Here is a 12,886-nt window from a genome sequence, read left to right as displayed (position 1 = left end):
GGAGCTTTTTCATAGCCTGGTAGTTAGACTTCTCAAATAGCAGCTAACTTTAGAAAGAAAGCAGAAACTCTTTAAGTTAGGTCCAGAAATGGCCAAGACCCCTTCTGTCATACTTTACTGATCCAGGATTACAGATGTGAGCCACTGTGCCTGGCTCCTCCTTTATTTTTTTATTTTTTATTTTTTTTTTAATGATTTTGTTTTATGCTAGTCTTCTCTGAGCTAGGATCATGAGATTTTTTCTTTTCATTTTTCCCTACCTAAAAGTATATTGTAGACATTTTCATTACTAATAAACCTGAGTTATTTCTTTAATAGCCTTGTGGTAGTCATAGTATGGAGGTATAGCATTTTTACTGAGGGACATTCACTCTGGTTCTAGTTTTTCCTACTATAAACATTGCCTTAGAAAACATTCAGGTACTGCTACTTTTATTTCCATGAAGTAGGTTCTTAAATTGGCTTAGAAAAAAGATGAGTACCATTTTAATTTTAATAACTGTTGGCAGGTTGCTATACCAGAAGGTTGTCAGAATTCATCCTCAGGACTATATCAAATGCTAGTTTGTTCACAGTCTCTCCAGTATTGAATATTTTTAATATTTGCCAATCTGTTAAGTGGAAAGTAGTTATCACGTTTTAATTCTGGTTTTTCATTTTGTAAAATTGAGCCATCTTAATTAGATTTTGTTCTCATAGGTTAAATATTTGTGATTATTCAAAATGTCAGTAGAGTTTTTTTTTTTTAATATGTGTGTGAGAGAGAGAATACACGATAGACTGGAGAGATGTAATCACTTTTAATACCTCTAGTGAAGGCTAGAGGTAAAGGACAATGTTCACAATCTTACTTTTTGTTATCTGAATGTTTTGCAACAAAATGTATTTATGCTAATATATGGTTTTTCTTAAATCCAAAACATTTATTTTAAAAGTCCTATGCATTATTCTCTCATGTACCAAATTGTTCTTTGCCAACTAAGATGAAATAAGGCCAAATTACATAGATGTTCTGCAAGGAAGGAGATGCTTGCTTGCAGCTTTGACTGTTGAATCAGAAGCTGGGTAACATCAGGAACTTACATGTGTACTTACCAACGCTCACATTTAACTGGTGGAATGCCAAGGCCATAAATTAAGTTATGAAATATCAAAAGGAAAACTACATTTTTTTGAATAGTTCAACAGTGTAATGATTGGTGCTGCTGTAAAATCTCTCAATACTGTTTTATTGTACACGTGTCAGTGTTTATATCAATACAATAAGAATTGTCTTCTTTTACATGTAAAGGTGTGGGCGAAAATTTGACTGACCCATCTGTCATAAAAGCAGAAGAAAATCTTACCACAAAAAATAAGTAAGTGAGGTGATGGCTTTGTTAATCATTTTGATTTACGTATTCCACATTGTACATCAGGTCATCACATTGTACCCCATAAATGTATGCAGTTATAATTTTAATTAAATTAATTTTAAAAGATAAAATTAAAAACTGTATGCTCAAATTTTAAAAAAAGAAGAAAAGAGGTAGTAAGTTTTAACAATTTCATTAAGGTGTATTTTCATAATTTCAAAATTTATGCTTCTACTGTATAAATTGCCTTTTTAAAAAAATACTACCAATTCCACAGGTCCTGTGATGATATGATTTTTGGCCCAGCAAATCTAGGAGAAGATGCAATAAAAAACTTTAGAGCAAAACATCACTGTAATTCTTGCTGTAGAAAGCTTAAACTTCCAGGTAAAAATTTTCTTTATCAGTATAATATGTAAATTGTTAGCAATGTTGGACTTCCTAAGGCCAGAGATACAAAGGTTTTATTTAATTGTCTCTAATTATGCCAGCTTTAGCAGCTTCTTCACGAATACACATTGTTGGTTGTAAATGAATCTGTGTTTTCTTATAAAAACACAAAGTTCATTTATATTTATAACGCATCTCCAGAATATCAGAGATAGTGCTAGGTGTTGATGGTAGAATAGTGAACTAGACAGACATGGTCCCTGCCTTCATTGAGTTTTATCTAATGTTGAATATTGACAAAATTAGCAGGGAGTTACAAAACTGATAAATGCCAAATAAGAGGAAGAAACAGAACAGAAAGCTGTAGAGCACATAAACAGATCATAGAATTCAAACTTAGAGACCAAGAGATGATCCTGGGAAACTTACGTATTTGCCTAGACCTGAAGCATGAATAGACTTTCAAGTTAACCTTGCAGAGAATTAGGAAAAGAATATTCCCTGAAACAAGAACAGGAACTGCAAATGTATTTTCTCATGATAGTAACATCATCTTTGTATTTTGAGAATAACAAGTTATTATTTAATTGTAAGTTGTCTCCCTTTGTTATGCATCTGAGTCTCCTGTGGAACTTTTCAACAATTACAGGAACCAGGAACAGTGGCTCAGACCTGTAATCCCAGCAACTCAAGGCTAACGAGGGAAGATTACTTGAGCTCAGGAGTTCGAGGCTGTCATGGGCCACATAGTGAGATCCTATCTTTAAAAACAGAAAAATTAGCTAGGCACATTAGCCTATGTCTGTAGTGCCAGCTCTTTAGAAAGCTGAGGCAGGAGGATCGCTTGAGCTCAGGAGTTCAAGGCTACAGTGAGCTATGCTCACACCACTGCACTCTTATCTGGGCAACATGAGCAAGACCCCACCTCTAAAAACAAAAAAATTGAGAATTATAGATATCTAGGACTCAACCTTGAGCTGTAAGTTTTTTTGCATGGTGTTTTTTTTGTTTGTTTGTTTTTTGTTTTGAGACAGTCTCACTATGTCCCCCTCAGTAGAGTGCCATGGCATCACAGTTCACAGCAACCTCCAAAACTCTTGGGCTTTAAGAGAGCAACCTCCAAAACTGTTGGGCTTAAACTCTTGTCCAGCCTCCCACCTAGCAGGGACTACAGGCGCCCACCATAACGCCAGGCTATTTTTTTGTTGTAGTTGTCATTGTTTGGCAGGCCCAGGCCATGTTCGAACCCACCAGCTCTGGTGGATGTGGCTGGCACCCTAGCTACAGGCACTGAGCCTTGAACTGTTAAGTTTTAAATTCCCATTTGTTATGACCAATGCTGTAGTAGTTAAGAACTTGGACTTAGTAGCAGGTTCCCTGGCTCCAAGGAGTACATCATCAAGTCTGTTTTTGAGGATTGAATGAGTTGATACTTGTGAAGTATTTAGAACAGTGTCAGCCATGTAATAAGTATCACTAGGTATATAAATGATCCTGTTTTTTAGATTTCAGTTTTTAATTTATTGTTAATATACAGAAATACCATTGATTTTTCATATATTGATCTGTCCTTGCAACCTTGCTTAACTCACTTTTTCTAGGAATGATTTTGGGGGTTTTTTTGTTGTTGTTTTTGTAGAGACAGAGTCTCACCCTATCGCCCTCAGTAAAGTGCCATAGCGTCACACAGCTCACAGCAACCTCCAGTTCCTGGGCCTAGGCCATTCTCTTGCCTCAGCCTCCCAAGTAGCTAAGACTACAGGCACCTGCCACAACACCTGGCTATTTTTTTGTTGCAGTTTGGCTGGGGCTGGGTTTGAACCCTCCACCCTCGGTATATGGGGCCGGCGCTCTACCCACAGGCACCGCCTTAGGCATGTTTTTTTAGTAGACTCTTTAGGATTTTATATGTAAGACAGAACAGTTTTATTAATTTCTTTCTAACCTGTATTTCTTTTATTTTCGTTTCTTGACTTTTTGCACTGGCAAGCATTCTCCATCTTAAGGGAACAACATTGAGTCTTTGCCCATGAAGATGATTTTACCTATAAGGCTTTTGTAGATGCACTTTATTAGGTTGAGGAAATTTTCTTCTACTATTTGATTCTTGAAAATGTTTATCTTGAATGGATATTGAATTTTGTCAGATGCTTTTAATGCATATTTTGGTATGATCACATGGTTTTTCTTCTTTAAGTTGGTTAATGGAGTGTATTACATCAGTTGATTTTTGTTGTTGTTGAACCAGTCTTATGTGCCTAAGAAAAACAACACTTTGTTGTGATTAATACCCTTTTTTGTTAATCTTTTTAATGTATTGTTGGACTCGGTTTGCTAATACGTTGAGGATTTCACATCAGGGGTAATGAAGAATATTGGTCTATGTTGGTGTTTTGGGGGGTACTGTGTTTTATTTTGGTATCAGAATAATACATACCTTATAAAATAAGTTGGGAAATATTCATACCTCTTCTGTTTGGGGGAATAGATTATATAGAATTGATATTATCCCCACTATAAATGCTTGGTAGAATTGTCCACTGAAAACATCATGGTCTAAAGTTTTCTTTGTCAGTGGTTCTTTTTTTTTTTTTTTTTTTCTGTAGAGACAGAGTCTCACTGTACCACCCTCGGGTAGAGTGCCGTGGCGTCACACGGCTCACAGCAACCTCTAACTCTTGGGCTTATGTGATTCTCTTGCCTCAGTCTCCCAAGCAGCTGGGACCACAGGCGCCCGCCACAACGCCTGGCTATTTTTTTGTTGCAGTTTGGCTGGGACTGGGCCTGAACCCGCCACCCTCGGCATATGGGGCCGGCGCCCTACTCACTGAGCCACAGGTGCCGCCGCCCCTGTCAGTTGGTTCTTAACTAAGTATTTAATTTATCTAATAAATACAGAACTTTGATATTATCAGTTTCTTCTTGAGTGAGTTTGGTAGTTTGTCTTTCAAGTAATTGGTCGTTTTATCAAAATTGTCACACTTATGGGAATAAAGTCATTTATATTATTACTTTATCATCTTTTTAGTATCTGTGGAGTCTGGTGAATCGTCTTTTTCACTGGCAATTTGTGTCTTTGTTCTTTGTTTCTTGGTCACTCTGGCTAGAGGTTTATCATTTTTGGAAAAAATTTTTTTTTTTTTTTTTTTTTTTTGCAGTTTTTTTGGCCAGGGCTGGGTTTGAACCTGTCACCTCCAGCATATGGGGCCGGCGCTCTACTCCTTTGAGCCACAGGCACCACCAAGGTTTATCATTTTTATTGATTTGTTTCAGAGCAGCTTTTGTTTTCATTGGTTTGCTCTGTTGCTTTTCTGTTTTCAATTTCTTTGATTTATTCTTTTTATTTCCATCTTTATGCTTGCATTAAATTTAGTTTGTTCTTTTTCTACTATATTAATGCAGAAGCTTAGAATATTGATTTTGAGACCTTCTTTTCTAACAAAACCTTTAGTGCTGTAATTTTCCATCAAAGCATCTCTTGAGCTGCATCTCTTAAATCTTGGTGTATTTTATTTACTTTAAAATGTGCACCCTAAAACAGTGACTGTTTTGTATATTGGCAACAAATGTACATTCTGCTGTTGTTACATGCAGTATTCTACAAATATTAATTAAGAAAAGTTCATTGGGCGGGGCACGGTGGCTCACACCTATAACCTAGTACCCTAGGAGGCTGAGGCGGGTGGATTGCTTGAGCTCACAAGTTCAAGACCAGCCTGATCAAGAGTGAAACCCTGTCTCTTAAAAAAAAAATAGAAAAACTGAGGCAAGAGGATCACTTGAGCCTGAGTTGGAGGTTGCTGTGAGCTATGATGCTGTGATGCCATGGCATGGCATGGCACTCTACCAAGGGTGACAAAGTGAGACTGTGTCTCAAAAAAAAAAAAAAAAAAAAGTTTTTTTTTCTGTTCACATTAAATAATTTCTGTTGATCTTTTTATGTTTCTCCGTCTATTCTGTTAAGCCCATTCATTGGATTTTTTTTATTTCCATTATAGTTTTCAGTCCTGTAACTTTCATCTGTTTCTTTTTATACTGATTATTTCTCAGGCGCAGTGGCTCACGCCTGTAATCCTAACACTCTGGGAGGCCAAGGCTCACACGTTTGAGACCAGCCTGAGCTAAAGTGAGGCCCCACCTCTAAAAATAGCCAGGTATTGTGGCGGGTGCCTATAGTCCCAGCTACTCAGGAGGCTGAGGCAAGTGAATTGCTGAAGCCCCGGAGTCCAAAGTTCCTGTGAGCTGTGATACCACAGCACTTCTACTAGGGGCAACAAAGTGGGACTCAGTTTCGGGAGGAAAAAAAAGAACTTTTTCATTTATTTCAAATCTCTATGCCCTTATACCATGGAATGTAGTTATAATAGCTGGTTTAACGTCTTTCTAATAATCTTTTACCATCTGGGTAATCTTGGTGTTGCGATCAAGAATCATTGAGATGGGCGGCGCCTATGGCTCAAAGGAGTAGGGCACCAGCCCCATATGCCAGAGGTGGCAGGTTCATACCCAGCCCTGGCCAAAAACTGCAAAAAAAAAAAAGAATCATTGAGATGTTCCTTTGTATGTCCCATAATTCTGTAATGTGTCCTGGATGTTTTTTTTTTAAGAGATAGGGTCTCACTTTATCACCCAGGTTGCAGTTCTAAACTCTAGAGATCCTCTTATCCTTAGCCTCCCGAGTAGGTAGGACTTACAGGCACACACACCATGCTCAATTAACTTTTTTTATTTTTTATGAACAGAGCATTACCATATTGTCTAGTCTGGTCTTGAACTTCTGACCTTAGGCAATTCTCCCACATTGGCCTCCCAAAGTGTTAGGATTACAGGTACTCACTGCATCTGGCCAGTCCTGGATATTTTGAATATTACAATATTCTGAACCGTGTTAAAAATTCTCTAGAGAATATTTATTTTTGTTTGCATTAATGGACAATCATCTTGATTCTAGTGCCAGTTTAGTTTTGAAAGCCTGTGCAGTTAGTTACTCAGGACTGTCACACGTGTATGAGTCAAGTCTCAGACCTGAGTTGTGGTCTGCACTCAAAGCTTTTGCTATGCTGTGTTTCCATGCATGTCCCACTTGGGGGTTAATCTGAGATTGCGCGGCTGGGATTCACCCACAAATTTAGGGTGTCCCTTTCTCCATTTTCCTCCTGTCTGTGATGTCCCACATACTGTGGATCTCAAGATATTCTTTCTTTTAGTACACTGATTAAAAAGCCAGGATTTTTGCCTATCGACTGTTCTCAGCCTGTGGGTCACGACCCCTTTGGGGGTTGAACAATCCTTTCACAGCGGTCGCCTAAGACCATCCTGCAGATCAGATATTTACATTATGATTCATAACAGTAGCAAAATTGGGCGGTGCCTGTGGTTCAGTGAATAGGGCGTTGGCCCCATATACCGAGGGTGGCAGGTTCAAACCCGGCCCCAGCCAAACTGCAGCAAAAAAATAGCCGGGTATTGTGGCGGGCACCTGTAGCCACAGCTACTCGGGAGGCTGAGGCAAGAGAGTCGCCTAAGCCCAGGAGTTGGAGGTTGCTGTGAACTTCTGACGCCACAACACTCTACCGAGGGTGATAAAGAGAGACTCTGTTTCAAAAAAAAAAAAAAGGTAGCTAAATTACAGTTAACGAAGTAGCACCAAAAATAATTTTATGTTTGGCTGCGGTCACCACAACATGAGGAACTGTGTTAAAGGGTCTCAGCATTAGGAAGGTTGAGAACCACTGTGTTACACACTCCTACAACTAAATCCCTCTCTGGTCCTGAGCAATTAAGGAAAAAAGAGGGAGAAAAAAGTATTCTTTTGACCATACAGGTACTTATTACCAGTTCTGACCAGAGAGAAAGATACTCTCTCAGCATATTAGGTGTTTGCTCAACAGACAACCACCACAACAGTACCTTTTTATGACTATGGCTTGTCTTAGGTCAGGACTTCATCCTACAGGGTCCCATCCTTTGATCCTCAGGCCAGAATGTCTTAGAGCTTTTTCCAGACAGAAATGCATTTACTCTGCACTTCTGGAATTGAGCTATCTTCAAGTGTAAGCCAGAAAAGCAGAGAGGGAAAAAGAGAAGCTCACTCACCACTGTATAGGTCCTTCAAACTCTGATTTTCTTTCTTAAACAGCCATTTACCTAACTTTTCAGAAGTTTTAGCTGAGACTTGTTTTATATGTTGCTTTATGTATTCTGTGAAGAGTTGTTACTTGTGGTTAGTAGGAGAAATAGGGCATGTGTTTAGTCCATTTTACCCAGAACTAGCATGCATATTGGTGAACTCAACAGGCAGTCCATGTATAATTTTTATTTGGATTTGGATACAATGCCATTTTGGATTTGTTTTGTTTTGTTTTGTTTTGTTTTTTAGAGACAGAGTCTCACTTTATTGCTCTCGGTAGAGTACGTGGCGTCACGGCTCACAGCAACCTCCAGCTCCTGGGCTTAGGTGATTCTCTTGCCTCAGCCTCCCGAGTAGCTGTGACTACCAGTGCCCGCCACAACACCCGGCTATTTTTTGTTGCAGTTTGGCCAGGGCCAGGTTTGAACCTGCCACCCTCAGTATATGGGGCCAGCACCCTACTCACTGAGATACAGGTGCCACCCCTTTGTTTTGTTCTTTTGAGACAGAGTCTCACTATATCCAGCTGAATAGTCTTGAGCTCCTGGGGCTTAAGTGGTCATTCTATCTCAGCCTCCCAAGTAGCTGGAACTACATTTGTGTACGACCATGCACAGCTTTTTTTTAATTCGCATATCTGTTTTTTAGATTATTATAATCAGTATTTCACAGCTAGAAGAGACCATAAAAGCAATACAGTCCAAATCCTTCATTTTGCAGTTGATGTAATTAAATAGAGTTGAGATGGTATGTTCATGGTTACCCCCCGTTAGTCAACATACTAAGACTTGAGCTGTAATTAATTATGTGTCTCTCCACTGTTCTTTGTATAGTACAGCTGCAAATTGGCTTGTATTCCCTAAAACATACTGGCATGTTCTTGACTTATCTAAAATAATCCAAATAGTTACAGATATATATTTAGATCATTTAATATAGGTACTTCTTAGAATAAACTTCGTAGTCTGAATGTCAGTTTTATTTTATTTGGAGATAAATGTATAAGAGTATATGCAAAACTATGATTTAAATTATAAATTTGATATCACTGCATTAAATTTTCAAATTCTCATATGTCTATAATTTAAGTGATTTCGTCCTGTCCAATAAGTGTAAATGCATTCTATATACTGATTATACCAAATTTGTCAGAAGATTTTACTTCCATTATGAGTTTCTGTTTCTATCTGTAGTTGCCTACATTTCTACGTGGATACCCTAAAGCATCTTTATAGTAACATGTCCATTCCAGACTTCTTTGTTTTCCTTTCCCAACCCTACCCACAAAAGTCTGTTTCCCCAACTCATTAATGGTTACCAGTTGCTTGAGCCTAAAACTATCTGATTCCTTTTTAACTTTTTCATAACCAATCCATCACATTCTGTTCATTCTAATTCTGTAAGCTCCCTAGAATTGATCTAGTTCTGTCTTCATTGCTACCATAAATTATTTATTGAATGAATTAAGAAATGAATGACTTTTTTTTCCTTCTTTCTTTTTTTTTTTGAGATAGAGTCTCAAGCTGTCACCCGGGGTAGAGTGCTGTGGTGTCATAGCTCACAGCAACCTCCAATTCTTGGGCTCAAGCAATCCTCTTGCCTCTGTTTTTCTATTTTTAGTAGAGACAGGATCTCGCTCTTGCTCAGGCTGGTCTCGAACATGTGAGCTGAAGCAGTCCACCTGCCTTGGGCTCCCAGGGTGCTAGCATTACAGGCGCCAGCCACCACACCCAGCTAATGGCTTCATTCTTGCGTGTATAAATTTTGTGATCATTGATTATAAAAATGTGGTGGAAAACAGACTTGACACCTTTAGAGAAAATTTGATTTAGAAAGTGGTTTTAGCGTGGCGCCTGTGGCTCAGTGGGTAGGGCGCTGGCCTCATATACTGAGGGTGGCAGGTTCAAACCCGGCCCCGGCCAAACTGCAAGGGAGGCTGAGGCAAGAGAATCGCTTTAGCCCAGGAGTTGGAGGTTGCTATGAGCTGTGATGCCACCACATTCTACTGAGAGTGATAAAGTGAGACTGTCTCTTTAAAAAAAAAAGTGTTGTTGTGTTTTTTTTTTTTAATTCTTCATTTCTAAGAAATACTAATCTTTTTTTGTTGTTTTTCTGTTTTTTTAAATTTTTCTGTTGTGGTGAATTTAGATCTGAAGAGGAATGACTATACGCCTGATAAAATTACATTTCCTCAGGATGAGCCTTCAGATTTGACTCTTCAACCTGGAAATTCCACCAAAGAATCAGAATCAACTAATTCTGTTCGTCTAATGTTATAATATTACAGAATCATTGGTTTTGCCTACACCTCACAAAAATGTTACTGTGTCACTTTTCCTTTAGGAGGAAACTATCTGTGACTTAGAAATGTGTATGTGAATTGAAGTTGCTGACTCCAGCACAGTTAAAAGGTCGATATTCTTTTGACCTGATTAAATTGGTCACTCAACAGCTCCCTGTAGGATACAGTTGGCAACTGGGAAATTTGTATTGTTAACAGAAAAATTAGTATTTATAACTTTTTAAAGGGCTCTTTATAGCAGAGGGTGTCGTTGGACTTTTTTCTGATGAGGATGATGCCCTCTCTTACGTGGTGCAATACCTTTAGCCAAAGGTAGGTATCTGTGCAGGTTTTCTTGGCAGCTGAATTGCCATTCAGCCAGGGAAATGAAGAAATCATTCAGCCTTTCGGTTAAATGGCAGTCAAGAGTCTTCCTTGGTGTGTGTTCAGTGCATTTAGCAATCTGTTGTTGCTAGTTCCCAACTAGATGCTTGTTTGCCATGGCAAAGGAAGTTACTTGTTAGTATCTAGATTCACAAAGATGATAATAATAAAAGAAACCTGAGCTGAAGGCTATGTTCTAAGAGAGATGGTATTTATGAATCAGGGTTAGGCCCCATGTTTAAATAGAACCCAAATTGTGCAAAAGTATTAGTTGGGCTTTTTTACATTGTTTTATCAAGTCACTGTTAAGTAGAAGAAAGTCGTGGTAAACTGGTATATAAACTAAATATATATGAAAGAGGAAACTTTGTGAAGGAAAATTAAGTACTCTTTTCCTATCTATATCTATAGTGACAACCTGGAAGTTAGATACTTCTCCAAAGATTTTGTTGACCAGTATATCAAATCAAAATGTAAACATGAACTCTTGCATATGTTTAAAATTGTGTAGAAACATTTGAACACAAATGTTGTCTGTGGTATTTATTTGAGAAATTAATTGTATTGGATTATCATTATGTGATAGTGGCAGATTGCAATGCAACTTTATGCCAATAAAATGTAATTTAGCAGCCCCAGATATAGTTGAATATTCAACAACAAGAAAAGCTTTTCATTTGACAAAGTTTTGTGCTTTAATTTTTTTTCCTTTTTTTTTCTTTTGGTTTGTTTCCTAGGTACTAATTCTAATTTTTGTTTGGAAGGGAGCAGTATAAAGCTTATTTGTATTCAGTAGTGTATCTCATAGATACAGACAAAGCAAGAAGAGATTAAACTGTTTAGTGTTTAATATCAATTGGGGGTGGGGAGAAAAAGTGTATTACTTAAAGATATTATATATACGTTTTGTATATTATTAAATCTTTAAAAGAAATTAAATAAATTTATTCTTGTTTACAGATGTGTGGTGAGTTTAATACTGAAAAATTATCTGACATTTCAAAGTGTCAGTTGCTTTTGAATTATCAATTTTTTTAAATGAACTATTCATTCACGTATGCTTTTTGACCTGTGTTGTATGTACACTGTTTAAATTGATACTGGTTTCCTACTGTCTTTTAAAAATTTGTTTTATATTTTCTTACACCAGAAAAGGAGAACGTGTGTTATCTATTGATGTCTAATTTTATTTTGTTTCTTCCATAGGATGATAGTAGTAGCTAACTGTGGTTAATACATGCCAAGCACTACTCTAACTACTTATTAATTTTTTTTTCTTGTTCCCGTGTATGTGGCTGGCGCCCTAGCTGCTAAACTACAAGCACCAAGACTACTTATAAATCTTTATATAATCTTATGAAATAGGTATTATTTTTATTATTCTGTTTTACAGATTAGAAAATCAGGGTACTAGTTAACTTTCCAAAGAGTCTTACAGTTAGTAAGTAGCAATAGTAGGATTTGAACCCAAGCTGACTGACTTGCATCTCTGCACTTAAGCTCTATGCTATTTTGACTCTCAAGCACAATGACATATTGATAATTTCTATACCATTTCCTGATTATTTTACCAAAGTATATCTATTCCATTAATTTGGGGGGTTAATTCTGGAAAGTAATAAAATCAGATTCCTCATCCCTAAGAAGTAATATCTTTCCCTAGATTACTAAAGCTCAATATTATTACCCATAGTCTGAAGGTGTTGTTTAATCTCCTTAATTTTTTCTTCTCAGTCTTATCCTTCAGAGGAGAATAAAACTGTCTTTTATCAAATGAATTTTTTAAATGGGAATTCTCTTGCCCAGAAGTTATCTAATAGTATGCCCTTCTCAATCTCTTGATGTATGTGCCATTATTACCTTTAAAGTCATGCGTGTCAATTGTATTAGAATGTATAGATGCAATTTTAAATACAAAGAAAAATTTAAAACTAACCCTTTCCCCCCCCCATCAAGTCAGACTATGTTGCTACTAGGTATAACCTACTAAAAATAATTTTGCAGAGAGAAGTGGCCCTTTAGACTTCTAACTGGGTGGTCAGCACCCAGTTCCTTGCAGGATACATGCTTTGTGACAAGTATATAGTAAAATAGTTCATGAATGGTGAAATGTTTTTGCATAATACCAAACTCCCACTTGAGGAAGGTAGATCACAATGATGTTGTATTATGTGTTTTAAGTAGACAATCAAGGCAACGCCTGTGGCTCAGTGAGTGGGGCGCCGGCCCCATATACCGAGGGTGGTGGGTTCAAACCCAGTCCCGGCTGCACTGCAACCAAAAACAGCCGGGCGTTGTGGCGGGCGCCTGTAGTCCCAGCTGCTTGGGAGGCTGAGGCAGGAGAAT

At 37.7% G+C, this 12,886-nt stretch overlaps 1 protein-coding gene across 2 annotated transcripts in view; it reads left to right on the top strand.

Moving 5' to 3' along the window:
• TRPM7 (transient receptor potential cation channel subfamily M member 7) overlaps positions 1–11,502 on the top strand; it is a 122,656-nt gene extending 111,154 nt beyond the window's left edge. For both annotated transcript variants that reach the window (XM_053593315.1, XM_053593314.1), the window contains exons 38-40: positions 1,292–1,358; positions 1,633–1,742; positions 10,024–11,502. In XM_053593315.1, coding sequence (XP_053449290.1) covers positions 1,292–1,358; positions 1,633–1,742; positions 10,024–10,154 — 308 coding nt within the window. In that variant the 3' untranslated portion in view covers positions 10,155–11,502. The remainder of the gene's footprint in view (positions 1–1,291; positions 1,359–1,632; positions 1,743–10,023) is intronic.
• Positions 11,503–12,886: the final 1,384 nt, after the last annotated feature.

The sequence above is a fragment of the Nycticebus coucang genome, chromosome 6, assembly GCF_027406575.1.
Source record: "Nycticebus coucang isolate mNycCou1 chromosome 6, mNycCou1.pri, whole genome shotgun sequence".
NCBI classification, from domain to species: domain Eukaryota; kingdom Metazoa; phylum Chordata; class Mammalia; order Primates; family Lorisidae; genus Nycticebus; species Nycticebus coucang.
This window is presented reverse-complemented; position numbering and strand designations above follow the sequence as displayed.